The following is a 19,806-nucleotide window of genomic DNA, read 5'->3' as shown; positions in this document are numbered from 1 at the left end:
TGGATCAATTCACAACTCCACCAGCAATGCATTAATGTCCCTACTTTGCCACATCCCCTCCAGCATTCACTACTTTCTTTTGCTGTCATGTTAGCCAATCTGCTAGGTGTGAGGTGATACCTCAGAGTTGTTTTGATTTGCATCTCTCTGATTATACATATGTCTAATTGTTAACCAAGAGAATAAAATAATGCAACTTTTTCTTTCCAAATTATTTTCATTGCAGTGACACAGTGAATATGTTCATTTTATAAAGTCTATTTACCTTTTAAAAAATATATGAATTTGACTTACCATGATAAATGTCCTGCAAAGAACCACCTCCACAAAACTCCATGCAGATCCATAGTTTATCTCGTCTATCAATAAAAAAAGATGTATTTGTAATTTCTTATGGTTACATTTGCCTATGTAAAGTAACAAATGTTCTACTTATATTACAGTGAAATGCAATCTACATTTAAAGTTTCAATAAATCTCTAGGAGTTAATGATTTATCTATAACAAATAAGATATAAATTTTGTTAAAATTGATTTTTAAAAGAAAAAAACTGAAACATTTTAGATGAGAAAGGCCAAACAAAAACATTTTTCTTGTATTCTATCATCACCCTAAAGTGCTATCTAGGAATTGATCTAGGAAGAAATATTGGGACTAATTATGGAAAGATGTCATTAACTCCTCTAAGAAAATGGAAATTCCCCTTCTATTATTTAAAGTTATATATTGATACCCTACTTTTCCATTTATCTTATAGTAAACAACTATTTTCAAAGCATTTAAAGTATTTCAAGATTCTAAAATAAATATTTTTGTAAAAGTATAATTATATAGTTATATGGTACCATTGCAGCTTTAAAAGGTAATCTGCAATCTACATCCATGGTAAAAGCATCTAAATCAACAATGTATATAGATCTTTGAAATAGTGGATAAAATTTTGAGGAAAAAAGTGTCATTTCTGTGAGCAAACCATTAAGTAATAAGACAGAAAAGGGAAAAATGTGGCTTCCACTAGTAGACAAACTAAAACAATAACCATTATCATCATCCAGTGACAACCAAATACCTTTCAGAATTTTTTTTTAACTATTTGATTGTCCCTAAGAAAAATTCTAACCTAAGATCCATTCTTGGCTTAGATCAAGAGTACAACAGAAAATTTAGCAAAAATTTACTCCAAAATTACAGCACACACATATATAGAACACATCTTGTTTTGAGTAAGGTCATAAAAAAGAGTTAGAAAAGGTTCTTAAAGGACCAGGTTATTTCTGCACTTGAGGAAATTAGTGCCTAGGTAAATTATTAGAAGATTTTTTAACTTTGATAACTTTTTAACTTAGATAACTTTGATGTTATCTAGTCTAGATCTTGTTCCAAAACATAATGCATTACTTTGCAGTCATCACCTCTAGGTAATATTAATGAACCATTTTCCCATTTTTAATATTAACAAACAGAAATAAGCAAATGAACACAAAAATTCAAAAGAACAAAATTGAGAAATATAAATAAAAGGGTGAATTTGCTGTGTGCAATTTATTTCTGTACCTTCTAAATTTCTTTGTTTTCCTCATTTTTTGTTTTATTGATTGGCCACTTCTTAGAGAACACAAACATTACATTACATTTATATGACCACATACTTTGTTTTCCATTCTTTGCTACCATAAAAAGAGATGCTATGAATCTTTTTGTACCTATCGGTTCTCTCGCTCTGTTTTTTATCTCTGGCTACCTAGGAGCAGATTTAGATGAGTTTTAAAAAAATATATTGTTTAGTGACTTCTGAGTGTCAACTCAAAATCATTTTCTAGCATGGTTGGTCCAATTATCAGTTCCACTAACAATGTCTTAGTGATCTGTCCTCTTACAGCTCCTCTAATATTTGCTATTTTCTTCTTTTGTTATCTTTGCCAATTGAAAAGTGATTGACCATTTTACTTGTTATGATCATCACCTCTCCTATTTAGTAAAGAATTCTTTAGTGAAATATAATTCCTTGCGTTCTTTTCCATTAAAAGGGAATGTGGGACAGCTCTAGGAGGTTCAGTGAATAGAGAACCAGGCCTATGGGTAGGATGTTCTGGGCTCAAATGTGTCCTCACAAACTTCCTAGGTATGTATCCTGGGCAAGTCACTACACTCCAGTAGTGTACTGACTACTCTTCTGCTTTGCAACCAATACACAGTATTACTTCTAAGATAGAGGAACAGATTAAAAAAAAAAAAAGAATGGGACCGTTTATATTTAGGGCATTTATCTGTTTGGACCTTAACAAGGCATATCATGTAAGAATTAAACTAAACCCAATTTGTGCCAGATTGCTTTCAAATTTTCTGAGCAATTTTTGTTAAAATATGGAATTCATACCCCAACAGTTGCTGCCATTACATTTCTAAAGTCTACACTATGTTCCATTGCTTCCATTACCTAGTCTTGTCCAGTAGTCAATTTTTAAAATATTTTCTTGTTTTGTTTCTTCAGATACATTAATAATCCTTGTATTTTGGTATTGTTACAAATGTGTAGATCAGTTTTGTAGATTAAAATATTTGAGAGTTGAAGTTTTGTAGATTAAAATATTTGACAGTTGAAAGGGACTTTGGGGGTCTCCTAGTATTTCATGCACAAAAGGTACTCCACAATAACATACTTAACACTGGTATCCAGCTTCTAATAAGAGGTAAACTCACAACCTTTCCTGGCAGGCAGTTTTACTTCCAGATATCTCTAAGTGGTAAGAAGTTTTTCCTGAGTCCTAATTTTCAACTCCTTCTCAATGTTCCTAGTTCTACTTTTTGGAGGCAAACAGAACAAGTCTAATTTTCTCCCTCCGTGTGACAACCCTTCAAATACTTTAAGCCAGCTGTTATGTCCCTCCTGAACTTAACTTCCCCAGGCTAAAGAGGACTAGTTTCAATTAATTCTTATTTTAATGAATCCAAGCCTTTCACCATCATGGTTGCCCTCCTCTGGATATTTGTCAGCTTATCAATATCCTATGAAAATGATACCATACAGGACGAAATACAAAACTCCAGATGAAATATAGGGCAAGGAACATAAATATTATTGGCAACATACTTTCTCCAAGCTTTTCCTTTCTCTTCCTTCCATCTTCTTGTTCTCATTGAGTGATGGTTCTATTTATCCAGCCCTAACCTCTCTTGGAACTTCTGTACTCATATTTCCCATGCTTATTTGACAGCTTAATAACACTGGATGTCCCACAGACACCAGAGTCAACATGTTCAAAACTGTACCATTATCTTTTCTGCTGACTCATTCCAAATCCCATTTTTTTTCTTTCTTTGGCACATACTACTAGTCCCATACACTTTAAAAATCAGAGCCATTTTAATTCTTGGTTCTAGTGTAGATTTTGCCTCCATCTCTTTTGAATTGGCCTCATCCTCTGTCTACCACTTGGCTCAGGTTCTCACCTCTTTATGCTTTCTATACTTCACAAACCTGACAATATCTCTTTCCTAAAGCAGAGAACTTACCATAAACTTTCAGTGGCTACTCATTATCAAAAGAATCAAATGTAAATATATTAAGCATTATTTTGATCTTACACAAAAAGAAGACAAAGGAAACCATAGGTTCATAATCTCAGGAACTAGTTCAGGCCTTTTCTCTTAGCTAGGGTACTAGTTACATAGGTACTTTACATAAGGGTACCTTACACAGGGTGCTATGCTACTCATATAGCCTTTTAATTGTGCTGATTACTTCTGGTACCTCCCCCTTGCCTAACAATACTCCATATATCTAGCAAAACCATTTGCCCAAGACACTGGCTGATAATGTCACTCAAGAATCTTCAGAAATTCAAGGGAAAAAGACAAACCACACAGCCTGATATTTCTTGTTTATTATAAGCTCTTGCCTCTATTTCCAGTATTATTTCACATTTGCTTTTATAGGAATATAAGTTAAGGAGAGATTGATTTCAGGGATTAGCTAAAAGAAGGGAATTTTGATAAAAGCCCTGGGAGAGGATTCTGGGAAGGAGAGAGGAATTGTGGGAGTTTTAACTGACAATAACTGACTTCTTTCTGAGATTTCCACTCAACTGGAAGGAGGTTTAACTCTCTGCCTGGATTTCCACCAAGTTGGAGGAGGTTTTACTCTGATTTTCCCTAGATAAGTCAAAATTTTGTGGAGAAATTATTGGCTTCTGTGTAGAGAATCTTTGGAGAGTACCATTTTCCCTGAGTACTGAGATAAATCTGCCAGTGATCCAGCAGCCAGAAATCTTCTTGGGCTAAGGTAATCCAAAGATTTTCATCTGGATTTTGGGTTACTTAGTGCAGCCAAACCCAGACTTTTCCCTTTTCTTTTGTTCATCACTAGTGGGCAGATCAGGTTAGAGTCAGATAGAGAGAGTGTGTGGGGGGGGTGGGGGGTGGGGATTAGAAAGAGCAGGGAGTCGTAGGCAGGGTCCAGGGTCCAGGGTCCAGAGAAGAAAAAGAAGGCTCTCCTTTCACAGGGGACTTGGAAGTTGGATGGAGCTTAGTTTTAACAGTGTTAGGGTCTTACCTACCAGTTTCCCTTACTCCCTTTATAAAATAAACTGTTTTTTATAAGCCAAGGGATTTATGCTTTACTGGCCCTGGGAAGTTCCTAGGTGGGTTGTATCATCTCACAACCCTCTAGGACAGTTCCCTATTATACTTTCCTTCATGAACTGAATTGTCTAAGGAGCTCTGTAGTCTATTTGCTGCTTCTGAGATTCATCATTTCTACTATTTCTGAATTGAGTGAACTAAACCAGCTCCATCTTGTCACTCATTTCTGAATCTAGCTCAGTTCCCTTCCTATTAAATTACGGATCTAGTCCAATTTCTGCCTTGGAGAAAACTTCAATTCAATTATGAAAATTGGGAGAAAACTTTATTGCATTGTTATAAACCTAGCCAAGCATGGCTACTAAGCTGGACCACCTCTACCTGTTGCTTAGAGACCCTTAACTAAGGACCCCTTAGGTTATGCTGACCAGAACACCCAGTCATGTTAAAAAAAAATGATGCAAGGAATTTTCTCACAATTCTACATCTCAAGCAACTCATATGTCTTATCTGAGAACTAGCCCCGCCCCATCCTTGTTCCTTTGATTGAATTTTAACAATGGGGAGGAATATGATATCTTTATTCCTGATTTCAGGGAATTTCACCTGTTTACTCTCTTCCCTCACCCCCCTCCTGACTCAAAGCCCCTAATCTTTCTTCTAATTAGATAACATATGACTAATTTTGTATCCTCTTAATTGCTTTTAATGTATAAAAATCTCTCTTCCTGTATTCAAGGTCCAGTGCCAAAACTGAGGAGGCCTGGTTCAACTTGTTATGCAACTGCCATGTATTGCTTAATAAACTGACATTGTTTGCTCGTTCATTTCAGATTTCATCACAACAAAACCTTTGCATAATTCCATTTACTTTTTATGTTCCTTGGCTTCATTCAAACACTTTCAACTCAGGTGCATGTTCTAGGGCAGTGATGGTGAACCTTTTAGAGACCCAAGTGCCAAACTGCAGCCCTCAACACATGGGAGCCCCCTTCACCTTATACTGGAAAGGGGAGGGAGGAAGCACTCCCACTGGGCTATATTGGGCAGAGGAGTGGGAGATGGGAGGAATGTAAAGAAGGAGAAGCCCCCTTCAGCATGTGTGCCATAGATTTGCCAACATGGTTCTAGAGGGAAGTATTTCTTAATCTGGTAGTTACATTGGCATCTCTTCACTCAAGTTTAACGTTTATAGTTCTAAATATTTAAATCTCCAGACACAGTGCAAGTACCTTGAGAGCAAGGACTTCTTTTGTTTTTCTATCGGTACTGTGTGGTGAACTAAAATATGCTACATATAGATCATTCTATCTTCAAATTAAGAACTTAAACCCCAATTTAGTTTTTCTAGGATTCAAATGGATTTTACTAACTTGTTAATATTGTTCAATAACTTGGTCAAGAATGTGTTAGTTCCTGATACAGACATTGAGGAAGTTCATACTTCAGGTCATCTGGAACTTGAATTCAAAAATTATTTTAGATGAGAATCAGAGGTAATCATTTTCACCCTTCTGAGCCTCTTAACTGAACAGAGTAGATAAAAGTAGATATCTAAAGTAGATAAAAGCTTAGGTATTTCTTTTATTATTATTATCATTTAAGCACCACTGATCAAGAGATAACTGAATGACAAACACAAAACATATACACATATACATGCACACAAATCTACATATGGATAGAAACTAAAATTATGATTTCCCAGCTCTGTAAGGATCTCCTGAATGAGGAAATTCCCCCTACCAATACAAGTGGACATCTTCCTTACAATTTAAAATCTTGGAGAATTCCCTGGAGCCTGTGTTCAGGATGATACAGCCAGTATGGGACAGAAACAAGTCTTAAAACTGTGTCTTCCTTGTTCCAGTGCCATGATGTCATGTTACCTTTTAGACATAGAATACATACACACACACACACACCCTGATGTGTGATTACTTGGGATAAGCGATAATATTGATGTAAGTTTCTTCCTAAGATAGGAATAGATCTATATATAGGTATTTCTATTGATACTAAGCTAATTCAGATTGTTTGACCTAAGACAGATGAAACAGGATGGAGGAGGATCTAGGTAGCACAGTAACCTGAATGCTAGGTCTGGAGTCAGAAGGACCTGGGTTCGAATCTAATATCAGGCACTTCCAAGCAGAAAGACTCTGGATAAGTCACTTAACCTCAAATGCCACACACCCTTGCTAGTCTTCTGTCTTAAAAATTATGCTAAGACAGAATGTAAGGATATTCTTATCCCTGTCCCTCTTCATAGGAGCCAATCACAGTTCCCAAATTGTCTAGCATTGCCCAGGGGGCATTGACTATGGGATTGACTTCTCACCTTCTGAAGGTTAAGTTCTCATCTAAGGGTGTGAATTTTCTAAATCTCACCTTATGGAGAAATGAATACTCATCAAAGAGTTCATAGAGTCCTAGCTAACTGAAGTGAGAAATCTCATTTCCTGGATGATTGAGTTGAAAGGGTGGAGAGCTCCTCCACCAAATGCTAAGTAAGGTGTTCAAGCTCTTGTTGATTCAATTCAAAATTAGACAAAGGAGAGTTAATCCTGTCTTTAGTCTACTGATGTACTAAGTAGGGGTACTTAAGTTAGTTTTAACTCAAGATAGACAAAGAATTCTCTTTTATAGCTGCATGTTGCATTTTGTGCCAAAAAAATGCATTTCATTGCTGAAGTTTTTAAGAATGGCTTTCACTCTAAGGAAATATGGAAAAGTTGTAGCTCCTAAAAATTTTCAATAAAATAGATATTGCAGCAGCTATTGAGTAAGAAGAGGAAGTCAAGGGTTTCAAGAATCATCAAAGAGGAGGGGTGGAGTCAAGATGGCGGCATAGAGACAGGAAAGTTGAGATCTCTGAAAACCCTTCCTCACTGATTAAAAACAAAATGCTTCTAGGGGACTGAAAACCAAATCTAACAGGACAGAGCAAAGGAACCCTCCTGCTGGACTCAACTTAAAAGATATGCCCCCCAAAAGTCTTAATTCTAGAACACTTGAGTTCAAGGGGAAGGAAGAAGGAAGGTCCCAGGACCCCTTTCCCACCTAGAGTATTGAAACTCTAGCAGTGGCTGGAATCCTTGGGCCCGCAAGGGCGCTAGTCCGGAGGGGGTACTTTGTGAGCATAGCTGTGCATGGCTTAGGACTTTGAACACAGGCTACGGGAGAGGCAACTGGAGGAGAAGCTCACAGAAGGCAGCCCAATCACAGACACTCCATATTGCCCCTTACCCAGGTTTTGGCCTCAGGACATATCCAGCTCTGCAAGATCAACTCCACCTGCCTTAATTTTATCAATAGGGCAGATATCCTTCAGAGGACAGGGAAGCTCAAGATCCAACACCCCTCCCTCACTGACTCCATTGAGAACCAGCTGTCTAAACTCCAAGGGTGAAGGATGCAATTAGCACAGAAGACCTTAATAAGAAGGTGGGAAGCCCAGCTCCTTTTCAGTTTCTGCTGACAGCTGGGGAAGATCTAGCATCAGGGCTCACCCTGACCAATCAGCAAAGCAGAGAAGACAGGGCAGAATAGCCCAAACCCACAGATTCAGCATATAATAAGAGGAACAAATATAGGGGGAAAGAAAGGGAAAATATAAGCAAACAACAGAAAAAGAAATTACAATTGATAGTTTGTATCCAAGCAATGAACAAAGAAAATAAAACAGAGGAAGATCAAGGAATACCAAGCAAAAACAAACTCCAGCAAATTGGACACAGGCTTTGGAAGAACTCAAAAAACAAGAGAGGCTGGGAAAAACTTAAAAAGCAAGATAAGTCATCTGGAAACAGAGGCACTTGAACTAAAACAAGAAAATAGTTTATTGAAAGCCAAAATTAAGCAGCTTGAAAATGAGGCAAAGGAGATGAAAGATGACCTCCAAAGAAAATCAGACCAGAAGGAGAAGGATGACCAAAAAAATCAGGGATGAAATTCAATCTTTAAAAACTAGAAAACAACAATTAAAAGCAAACGACTTCACAAGGCAGCAAGAAACTCTAAAACAAAATCAAAAGAATGAAAAAATTGAGGAAAATATGAAACATCTCATTCACAAAACAGAAGATTTTTAAAATCGTTACAGGAGAGACAACTTAAGAATCATTGGTCTACCAGAAGATCATGATGAAAGAAAAAGCCAGGATGTCATATTACAGGAAATTATCCAAGAAAACTGCCCCGACATTCTAGAGCAAGAGGGAAAAATAGAGATTAAAAGAATCCACAGATCACCTCCTATACTTAATCCCCAACTGACAACACCCAGGAAAGTTATAGCCAAATTCAAGAACTACCAGACCAAGGAAAAAATATTAAAAGCTGCTAAGAAGAAGTCATTCAGATACCATGGAACCACAGTTAGGATAACACAGGGTCTGGCTGCATCTACACTGAAGGACCAAAAGGCATGGAATATGATATTCTGGAAAGCAAGGGAACTAGGTCTATAACCATGAATCAACTACCCAGAAAAACTGACTCTATTCTTACAGGGGAAAGTATGATCACTTAATAGAAGACTTCCAAGCATTCATAAAGAAAAGACCGGACCTGAACAGAAAATTTGATGCCTAAACACAGAACTCAAGAGAATCATCAAAAGGAAATTAAGAAAGGGGGAAAAAAACTTTTCTTAAGGGACCCAATGAGTTAAAATGATTTGTATCCCTACAAGAAAAGAGGATGCTGGTAACTTAAAAATTTTTATTATCACCTGGGCAGCTAGAAGAATTATACTTGGAGGGAACAGTGACAAACTGTATAGGATGAAATGCCAAGATAGATAGATAGATAGATAGATAAACATAAAACTAGAAGTAAATAAATAGGTTAATACTAAGAGAAATGAGAAAAAGAAATAAAATGGGGTAAATTTATATGTCATGAAGCACATGGTGGGAGTGGGGGAGAACACCAATACACTGGAAGGATAAAGAGGTTGGATATAGGAAATATTCAATTCTTATGAGCATTGAAATTGACTCGAAGAGGGAAAAACAATGAAATCCATTGGGGCAGAAAACTGATTTGCACCCTATAGAGAAGTAGAAGGGTAACAAATGGACTGGTGGTGAGAGAAGTAATACAAGGGAGGGAAAGGTTTGGGGGGGGGGGGGTTAAAAAGACTGTAAAGAAAATAAAGGGTGGGGGTAGAAAGGGAAGTAAAATAAGGGTGGGAATTAGGGATATTGATTAAAAACAAAACACTGGTGTAGAAGGAAACAGTGAAAAAAGAAAGGGCAGGACTAGGAGTGGAAATCAAAATGTTGGGAAATACACATCTGGTAATAGTAACTTTGAATGTGAATGGAAGGAACTCACCCATAAAAATGAAAGCAAATAGAGTGGATTAGAAACCAAAATCCTATCATATGTTGTCTACAAGAAACACACATGAGGAAGGTAGACACACATAGGGTAAAAAAGAGATGAAGACAAATCTACTGGTCATCAACTGAGAAAGCAGAAATGTCAATCATAATATCTAACAAAGACAAAGTAAAAATAGATCTAGTCAAAAAAGACAGGGAAGGTAATTACATCCTGATAAAAGGCAGTATAGACAATGAGGAAATATCAGTACTCAACATGTTTGCACCAAATAGCATAGCATCCAAATTTCTAAAGGATAAACTAGTGGAGCTCAAGGATGAAACAGAAAGAAAAACTATACTAGTGGGAGACCTGAACCTTCCTCTATCAGAACTAGATAAATCAAATCAAAAAATAAGTAAGAAAGAGGTAAGAGAAGTGAATGAAATATTAGAAAAATTAGTTAGTAGATATGTGGAGAAAAATAAATAGGGACAAATACACCTTTTCAGCAGCACATGGGACATTCACAAAGACTGACCATGTAACTAGAGCATAAAAACATTGCAAACAAGTGCAAAAGAGCAGAAATAATGAATGCAACCTGTTCAGATAAGGGTACATGGAAAGCCAAATCAAAAATTAATTGGAAATTAAATACAATTCTTGAAAATCAGTTAAATAACAAATCACAGAAACAATAATTTCATTGAATAAAATAACAATGATGAGACATCCTTTCAAAATCCTCAGATGAAGACTAAATTAGAGATCCTAAAAAATCAAAGGAGAAAATAAAATTGAAATACAAAGAACAATTGATTTAATAAATAAGAGTACAAGCTGGTACTTTGAAAAAACAAAATAGACAAAGTACTGGTCAATCTAATTTAAAAAAGGAAAGAAAAAAACCAAATTAACAGTATCAAAGAGATCTCACCTCTAATGAAGAGGAAATTAAGGCAATCATTAAAAACTCCCAATTATATGGCAATAAATATGGCAATCTAGGTAATATGGATTAATATTTACAAAAATATAAATAATAAACCCTAAAAGACTGTTCTTTGATCAAGCAAAAGCACTGCTGGGTTTATACCCCAAAGAGAAAAGGAAAAAGACCTGTTCAAGAATATTCATAGTGATATTCTTTGTGGTGGCAAAAAATTGAAAAATGAGGGAATGCCCTTCAATTGGGGAATGGCTGAACAAATTGTGGTATATGTTGGTGATGGAATACTACTGTGCCCAAAGGAATAATGAACTGGAGGAATTTCATGTAAATTGGAATGACCTAAAGGAATTGATGCAAAGTGAAAGGAGCAGAACCAGGAGACCATTGTACACAGAGACTGGTATAAACTGTGGTACAACTGAATGTAATGGACTTCTCCATTAGTGGCAATGCAGTGATACTGAACAACTATCCACATTCAGAGGAAAAACTGTGGGATTAGAAATACAGAAGAAAAACAATTGCTTGAATACATGGGTCAAAGGGGAATATGATTGGGGATATAGACGCTAAATGATCACCCCAGTACAAACATCAACAACATGGAAACAGGTTCTCATCAAGGACACATGTAAAAACCCAGTGGAATTGTGTGTCGGCTATGAGAAGGGGCGGGAGGAGGGGAGGGAAAGAATATGTAACCAAGAAATAATGTTTTAAATTGACTAATTAAATAAAATTTTAAAGAATCATCAAAGAGGAGCAGTCCCAACAAAGTACAAAGGAGTGTGGTCAGAAATGGAAAGAAACACCAAGAACTGACATGCTAAGACAAAATTTTTTCCCACCACTACTAAGAAAGAAACACTGGGAAAAAGCCCAATTAATTCTCAGAAAATAAGCAAAAACTTCAGAAATACTTGGCATGGGGTGAGGGGGACAGGAAAGGGAAAGAGTTACTGATTTCTCTACTGTGTGGTTTAAGGTTTCTTGATGTTCAAAAATCAGTTAAGATTTCTATGAAAATAAGAACCATTGGTAGGGAAAATAATGTTTATCATGGGCAAAAAAATTCAAAGACTAGAGTAATGAAGATTGGCCAAACCAAAACTGCTGCCAGAAGTTCAACTAACCCTTTAAAGCTATGCATCTTCATTAAAAGCACTGGGGAAATGTGGGATTTGGGTTCAGAAGATGTAGGTTCTTATTAGCACTGTGACCCTGGGCAAATCATTTAACATCTGTCCATCTCAGTTTCCTCATCTAATCATAATACATATAAACTATAATATACAATTACAGTGTAACATTAAAATTATATCATATAATTATATAATGTATTATATAATAAAAGCATCCACCTTCCAAGGCGGTTGTGAGGATAAATTGAGATGTGGTTGTTAAAACATTCACCCTAATAAAGTGTTCGGGATTTTTAAAAACTGCCATTGGGCCTAGAAGTCATGTATCTTAATTTGCCAACATGGCAGGTGAGATTCCTGACTGTTGTAATCAAGGGATGTGACTGGTCAGTTAGAAAATCTTAGGGGAAGGGTTTAGACTGAGCGTGCAATGTCAGCAGATGAAGTGGGTAGAGCTCTTTTCCATTTTTTGGGCTAGTGAAAGGAGTTCTCTGGAAGCCACCCTGGTGATTATCTAGGTAAGCCATCTCTGGAAAATGGTGACGTACGCCACCTGCCACAGGAGAAGACCAGGTGGGCTGGAAATCCAGAAACTATGACTTCCAACAGCAGCCAGGTTCTTTGGGAAGTTAAACTGGAAGTTATCTTCTCCCTCTCTTTACTACTAAATACTTATAACTTAGTATAAAGTCTCTAAAATTAATTTTATTCATTACAGTATTTTACTATGAGAAAAGAAAGGGAATGTTTCAGAGAAACATAAGATGACTTATATGAACCAATACAGAGAGAAATGGGTAGAGCATGGACAACAATTTGTATACCATCATCTTTGTTAAGACAAAAAACTTAAGAATGACAGTGTGGGAGAGATTAGGATTAGATCAGTACTTCACACCCTACACCAAGATAAATTCAAAATGGGTGAATGACTTGAACATAAAGAAGGAAACTATAAGTAAATTAGGTAAACACAGAATAGTATACATGTCAGACCTTTGGGAAGGGAAAGACTTTAAAACCAAGCAAGACATAGAAAGAGTCACAAAATGTAAAATAACTAATTTCGACTACATCAAATTAAAAAGCTTTTGTACAAACAAAACCAATATAACTAAAATCAGAAGGAAAGCAACAAATTGGGAAGCAATCTTCATAAAAACCTCTGATAAAGGTTTAATTACTCAAATTTACAAAGAGCTAAATCAATTGTACAAAAAATCAAGCCATTCTCCAATTGATAAATGGGCAAGGGACATGAACAGGCAGTTCTCAGGCAAAGAAATCAAAACTATTAATAAGCACATGAAAAAGTGCTCTACATCTCTTATAATCAGAGAGATGCAAATCAAAACAACTCTGAGGTATCACCTCACACCTAGCAGATTGGTTAACATGACAGCTATGGAAAGTAATGAATGCTGGGGGGGATGCGGCAAAGTAGGGACATTAATTCATTGCTGGTGGAGTTGTGAATTGATCCAACCATTCTGGAGGGCAATTTGGAACTATGCCCAAAGGGCGATAAAAGACTGTCTGCCCTTTGATCCAGCCATATAGCACTGCTGGGTTTGTACCCCAAAGAGATAATAAGGAAAAAGACTTGTACAAGAATATTCATAGCTGCGCTCTTTGTGGTGGCAAAAAATTGGAAAATGAGGGGATGCCCTTCAATTGGGGAATGGCTGAACAAATTGTGGTATATGTTGGTGATGGAATACTATTGTGCTAAAAGGAATAATAAAGTGGAGGAATTCCACGGAGACTGGAACAACCTCCAGGAAGTGATGCAGAGCGAAAGGAGCAGAACCAGGAAAACGTTGTACACAGAGACTGATACACTGTGGTACAATCGAAGGTAATGGACTCCTCCACTAGGGACAATGCAATATCTCTGAACAATCTGCAGGGATCTAAAAAACACTATCCACAAGCAGAGGATAAACTGTGGGAGTAAAAACACCGATGAAAAGCAACTGCTTGACTACAGCAGCTGAGAGGAAATGACTGAGGAGAGACTCTAAATGCAAATACCAACAACATGGAAATGGGTTTGAACCAAGAACACATGTGAAATCCAGCCGCCTATGGGAGAAGTGTTGGGAGGGGGGCGGGGGGAGGAAAAGATAATGATCATTGTTTCCAATGAATAATGTTTGTAAATAACCAAATAAAATAATGTTTAAAAAGTCAAAAATAAAATTAAAAAACAAAACAAAACAAAACTTAAGAATGCTGATCACTCGTGGCTCAACTGATAATGAAACATGCCACCAATCCTCCCTCTGACAGAAATATAGATTCAAGATGGAAAATGAGATACACATTTTTAGACATGGCCAGGGTTGGAATTTGTTTTGCTTGCCTATGCATATTTGTTACTAGGATTTTTTTGCTGGCTTGCTAAAGGCAGTGGAGTGGGGTGGGAGGGAGAAAAAAGAATCAGCATCCAATCAAATGTGCCCCAGGGGGGCAGCTGGGTAGCTCAGTGGATTGAGAGCTAGGCCTAGAGACAGGAGGTCCTAGGTTCAAATCTGACCTCAGACACTTCCCAGCTATGTGACCCTTGGCAAGTCACTTGACCCCCATTGCCTAGCCCTTACCATTCTTCTGCCTTGGAATCAATACACAGTTTTGATTCTAAGATGGAAGGTAAGGGTTAAAAAAAAAAAGTTCCCCAACACCATACTCAATGATCTCTAAAGGTACCTTCTATCTCTAACATTCAATTATGCTATGACTTTGATAATATCAGAAGGGGTCTTCATAGGGAGAACACAAGAATCATTTTCACTGTTCACACTGATATACCATTGGTTTTAACGGACATAAATATGTATTGTTTCCTCATTAAAGTACTCTGAAATGAGATGAAAAGTTAAACAAAGTTCCTTCTTCCAAGATAAAATCTTTCTAGGTCCATCATTAGTAAGTGTATGCCTCACACTGAGTTATGTTCTTAAGTTAAATTATATAAGGCTTTGTGAAGTCCTTATCTCAGGAAATGAAGAGATTTAAAGAAACAAGGACAGTAACTAAAAAGCGGTCTTAGGCTATCCTTTCATTTGTGTTAATAAATATACTTTCTGGTTTCATAACATAGAGAAGTGAAACATACTTTTTCTGATTTTCTTATTCCACATATAGTGGTATTGAGAGGATCACTGTAAGACCCAAGACAGCTGAAGGGGCTTTGCTTTGTTTATCTTAACTTATTATGGTGTGATTTTTTTGTAGTCTTTTTCTACTATGTTTTAAATTTTAATCTAATATCTACTTTTCTATGTGAGATTAGGAGCTGCCTCAAATATCTCTGAAGTGAGTCTTGTGACAGAGGCTGGCACTAGAGAAAAAATGCCAGACTGAAGAGTATGTGAAATTGATCACCTCGATGGGGGAGGGGCATGCCCCAGGAGTGGAATCCAGAAGGAGGAGTAGTCACTGGTGGAGAGAGCAGTGAGTCTCTTTGTCTTGAGAAGCGGAAGAGAGAAGGTGGGAAAAGACTTTTTCCTGAGGGTTACCCACTTTTTCTGCTGGTGACTGGAAATCTTTCCCCCTAACACTTCCCAATTGAAGGGACTTCTGAAGAGAAACCTGAGCAGACTTTACCTCAGCTCCTGTTGTCCAGGGGTGAGTCAACCTGACTTTCTCTCAGGGGGCTCAGGCTGCCAAGGCCTGAGTTCTGTAAACCTTAAAATTTCTTAGACTTATGAATGTTGGAAATTTCCCCATTGGGAATTTTCATACTTGAAAAAATTTCCAACTGATAGTAAGAACTCTATTGGAATGTGAAAACCCTTGGCATGGGAGGGTCCTTCTCCTCCCTACTTAAGACTACTTTAGGACAGAAACCTTTTGCTAAACAATGGAAAGGGCTTTGACCTATGCTCAAGCATAGAACAGGAAGTTCTTTGAGTCATGATTGATTTTAGAATTGATACAATAGAGATATTTGGAATGACAGAACCAGGTCTTGGAACTTACAATCTCCACCCTACTCAGAGTAACAGGATTTAGGAAGGGCTGCAGCAAAGATCAATATTTAATTATTTGAGAATATGACCTTCAACAGACATGTGCAAAGGAAACAAACCTCTGGGCAGTCCTGGGTTAAGCGAGAGCCATCATTGGCACAGGGGAGACATCGACAGTGATTGGTAGATGTGAGAACTGAGGGGAGGGGACTTAGATGGTGTCCTTAAAGATAGTGGGGTCTGAGGAGGAGAGGAGGTTTTGCTCTGAGAGGTTTTGCTCTGAAGGAGTCTGTAGGTGGAGGCCCCTGAGACTGTTTCTCCATTTTGGTCACGTGAGTGATAGGGACTGATCTCTTTTCTTTGCCTCAGCTATCTAAGGGCTTGGGCCTTTGGCCCAGCCTAAGGAGAGGGGTATTTAAGTCCTCTCTCTCTCTCTCTCTCTCTCTTGAGTGTGAGTGAATGGATCAAGGGGAGACCTTTTGAACTCTAGTGGAGGGGGGACAAGAGGGACAAGAGCAAATTGGGTAGAGCAGCTTTAGCTAAGGAGGGAAAGCAGAAGGGGGAAAACCTTCAAACCCCCTCTCCTCTCTCTGAGCCAACCCATTACATCTGCTATCTCCCCTTTACCCCACGTTGTGGAAGGGGGTTCTCCTCTCTTTCCCCTCTCCAAACCAAAAATCCAAGCTTCCCATTGGGACATAAAACCTCTCTTTTATCTTTTTTTAAAACAGTCTATACTGGTATGTAAAAACTAAGCAGCTATAATTCTGATCCTTTGTACCTGAGGCACTGCCCTATACCTTGATAACATCCCATCCCTCAGAAAATAATTTTATGAAAGAAAAGAACTATGAAATAAATAAGAACACAGACAAAAGAACTATGAAATAGAACAATTTTAGAATTGGGGTCCTTTTTGTATCCATGCAAAAAGAAAAGACTATCACATTGCCATTATCTCATGAAAGGAACTAGAGCAGTGACCTGCCCTGACCCCACCCCCTAGACTGAGTGCCACTCCCACCCCAGAGAACAAATGTCACACCATGCCCTCCACCCTTTACCCCACATAGGGGAGGAAGGAAGCACTAGCAGCCTCAGGTGGAGAGGCAGATGATTGAGAAATATTCTCAGCAAGTGTAGAGAGGGGAGGGGAGTGGCCCCAGTGCTCTATTCCCCTATAGCTCTGTAACCTGTGAGATGCCCACCTTCCCACCCTGTGTGCTCCCATTGGGCTGCTAGGCAGAGGGGCGGGGGATGTAGAACAATGTTATCAGGCTTGGTGGAGGGGGGGAAGGCACCTCCCTCTGCTTTTCTAGTAACATACTCTTGGTGGTGGGGGTGAGGTGGAGGTGGGGAATGGGGGGTGGGGGTTGGTTTAAATCTTACCTCAGATACACCTAGCAATAAGACCCTGGATAAGTTACATAACCTCTACTGCCTAGCCCTGACCACTTTTCTGTCTTATAACCAGTACATAATATGGATTCCAAGACAAAAAGCAAAGGTCAAAAAAAGAAAAGCAATAATACTAGTGGTAGTCTCTCGGTGACTGAGAATGACAATGCCAGTGGTCACCTCCACCTGTTGCATCACCACTCCCCCATCGCTGCAGGTCTTGAAGAGGGTGGACGGGGTCAAGATACTTGTGCATGAAGGAGATTTAAGTGGAAAAGCTGATGCACAGAGACAGTCCCACTCTCTCGGCGTTGGAAGCCTGGGTCCAGTGGCATGAAAAGTCATTACACCTGGAGACTTCCTCAGCTGCATTGGGTGGCCGTGTTGTCCTTTGTGCTCCAACACACCCTAAGCACTCCACAGTGCTTTGCTGCGTCGCCATCTCAGCCATTGAACCGGCTTATTGGTTTCTTCCGCCTGTTCCACCGAAGCAGTCTTCACATGCTGGGTGAGCAAAGCCCTGGTTCACCAGGGGTGGACGACCTGGCTACCCTCACAAGGTTTAGCCGGCCTGTCAAAGCTATTGCCCAGGGTTTGGCCACTGCCGCACGCTAGCAGCTACTGGGAGCCCCAAGTGAGAGCTGGGTGTCAGATGGGGGTCAGAGGCTGGAGAGCTGCCCCAGGAGGGCACGACAAGCCCTCCATACCAGAGATACTACCCCTCCCTGAGCACCAAGAATATAATATACATACTCTATAGAAAACAAAGGGGCTGTGATTCACAGAGATAATTGAAGGAATCCAGGTTTGCAACAGAGCATGCCAAATCAAAAAACCTGAATGCTATAATGTACGACCCAAACTGTCTAAAACTTATAAACAGAAATAACAAAGCACTGACCAAGATGACTCAAAAGAATGTCACCAGAAAAGCCTCTGTATTAAATACTCTAAGACATGAAGTGGTTAAACTAAGAATTTCAAAAACAAAAAATTTTGCAAGCAGTCAAGAGAAAGTAGGAAGGAAAGGTAATTTGAATAACACAGGATTATTTCACATCCAAAAGAAAATGTCACTGAAAATGCAGTCATCTATTCCAAAAACCAAAGAAGCTTAGACTTGAAACAACATAACTTCCAAATATGAGCTTAATCATCAACCAAAGAGATGAACATTGGGCAAAAGGCTAACACTTGAAGCATTCCTGACAATAAAAAAAGCCTATATTATTCAACTCATAAATTATGGGAAATGACAGACATACAAGAAAGGTAAATAAGTATCTAACCCTTTCTAGCAATGACTTCACTTTTAATTCACTCCCTTTGACATCTGGCCCAGGTAGAACAGCTTTACAAATATTTCATTTGATCTTCCTAACAGCCCTTGGAAATAGGCTCTATTATCCCCATTTTAAAGCTCAAGAAACCAAGACAGAGTTTAAGTCACTTGCTTAGGATCAAGCAGTTAATAACTAAGGCTAGATTTGAAATCAGATCTTCCTAATCTAGGTTTAGCACTTTATCCACTACCCAAACATGCTAAGGGAAGGAGAAAACTCAGGCTCCTGAGGGTGAGATGTTTTCTGGGGGAAGGGGAAATGCTCTCCCCAGCTCCTTCAACTCACTGCCTCTATCACTGGAGGAGCCAGGGCAGTAAGACAGGGTGCATCACTGTCCCCCACTAAGGAGATGCTGAGCTGGCTGAAGGCCAGGGTCACAGATCCCAGGAGCTCAGCGGAACAAGGTTAAAAGGGGCCCCAGGCTCCAAGTACCAAGAGCTGTTATTCACCCCTTTGACCCACAGATTCTCTACATGTGCCCACTTCTCCCACAAATCAACATGTAATTATGGGAAAGTACATACATTTCAGGCTTTGGAGGAGAGATTTTTTGCACACCAGTTATTGCTAAGCTATCTTAGCAAATTAAGTTAATTTCCTTGTAGTGAAGTCTGTTTGATTGTTAATTGGAAGCACACTGGTGAGGGGTTAGGGAGAGTGAGCCACAAGGTTACATTCATAATCTGAGGTAGCAGTAACCTTGGATTATCTAACACTTAAATACAAGGACAAAATCCCAGAGTGAGGAAGGGATGGTGGCTGGGCCTCAAGACATGGGACACAATGTGGCTACTATGTGACACTGCTTCTGTTAGACACTGAGGTGTTGAAATGATTTCTCTAAGAGGGAAGTACAAGAGAAAAAAGGGGCAATGAGGTGAAATGTCCAAAGGAAATAAATTGGACAGACTAGGAAGTCCAAACCTAGTAGTTTAGGAGTTTTATCCCAGAGAGATACAGAGAAAATAAAAGAATAAGTAAGGGTTTAGAATGTAATGAATATAATGAATGAAATGGATATGAAAAAGAAAATGAAAAAGAAAATAAAATTCAGAAAAGAACGGAAAGGAAACAAATG

General features: G+C 38.5%; 1 protein-coding gene across 4 annotated transcripts in view; it reads right to left on the bottom strand.

Annotated features, from left to right (window-relative positions):
• The window catches only part of MAP4K3 (mitogen-activated protein kinase kinase kinase kinase 3), a 208,890-nt gene that overhangs the window by 97,727 nt on the left and 91,357 nt on the right, over nt 1-19,806 (bottom strand). For all 4 annotated transcript variants that reach the window (XM_056825971.1, XM_001364038.5, XM_007476998.3 and 1 more), the window contains one exon: nt 295-359. In XM_056825971.1, coding sequence (XP_056681949.1) covers nt 295-359 — 65 coding nt within the window. The remainder of the gene's footprint in view (nt 1-294; nt 360-19,806) is intronic.

This window comes from Monodelphis domestica, chromosome 1, assembly GCF_027887165.1.
Source record: "Monodelphis domestica isolate mMonDom1 chromosome 1, mMonDom1.pri, whole genome shotgun sequence".
Lineage (NCBI taxonomy): Eukaryota > Metazoa > Chordata > Mammalia > Didelphimorphia > Didelphidae > Monodelphis > Monodelphis domestica.
This window is presented reverse-complemented; position numbering and strand designations above follow the sequence as displayed.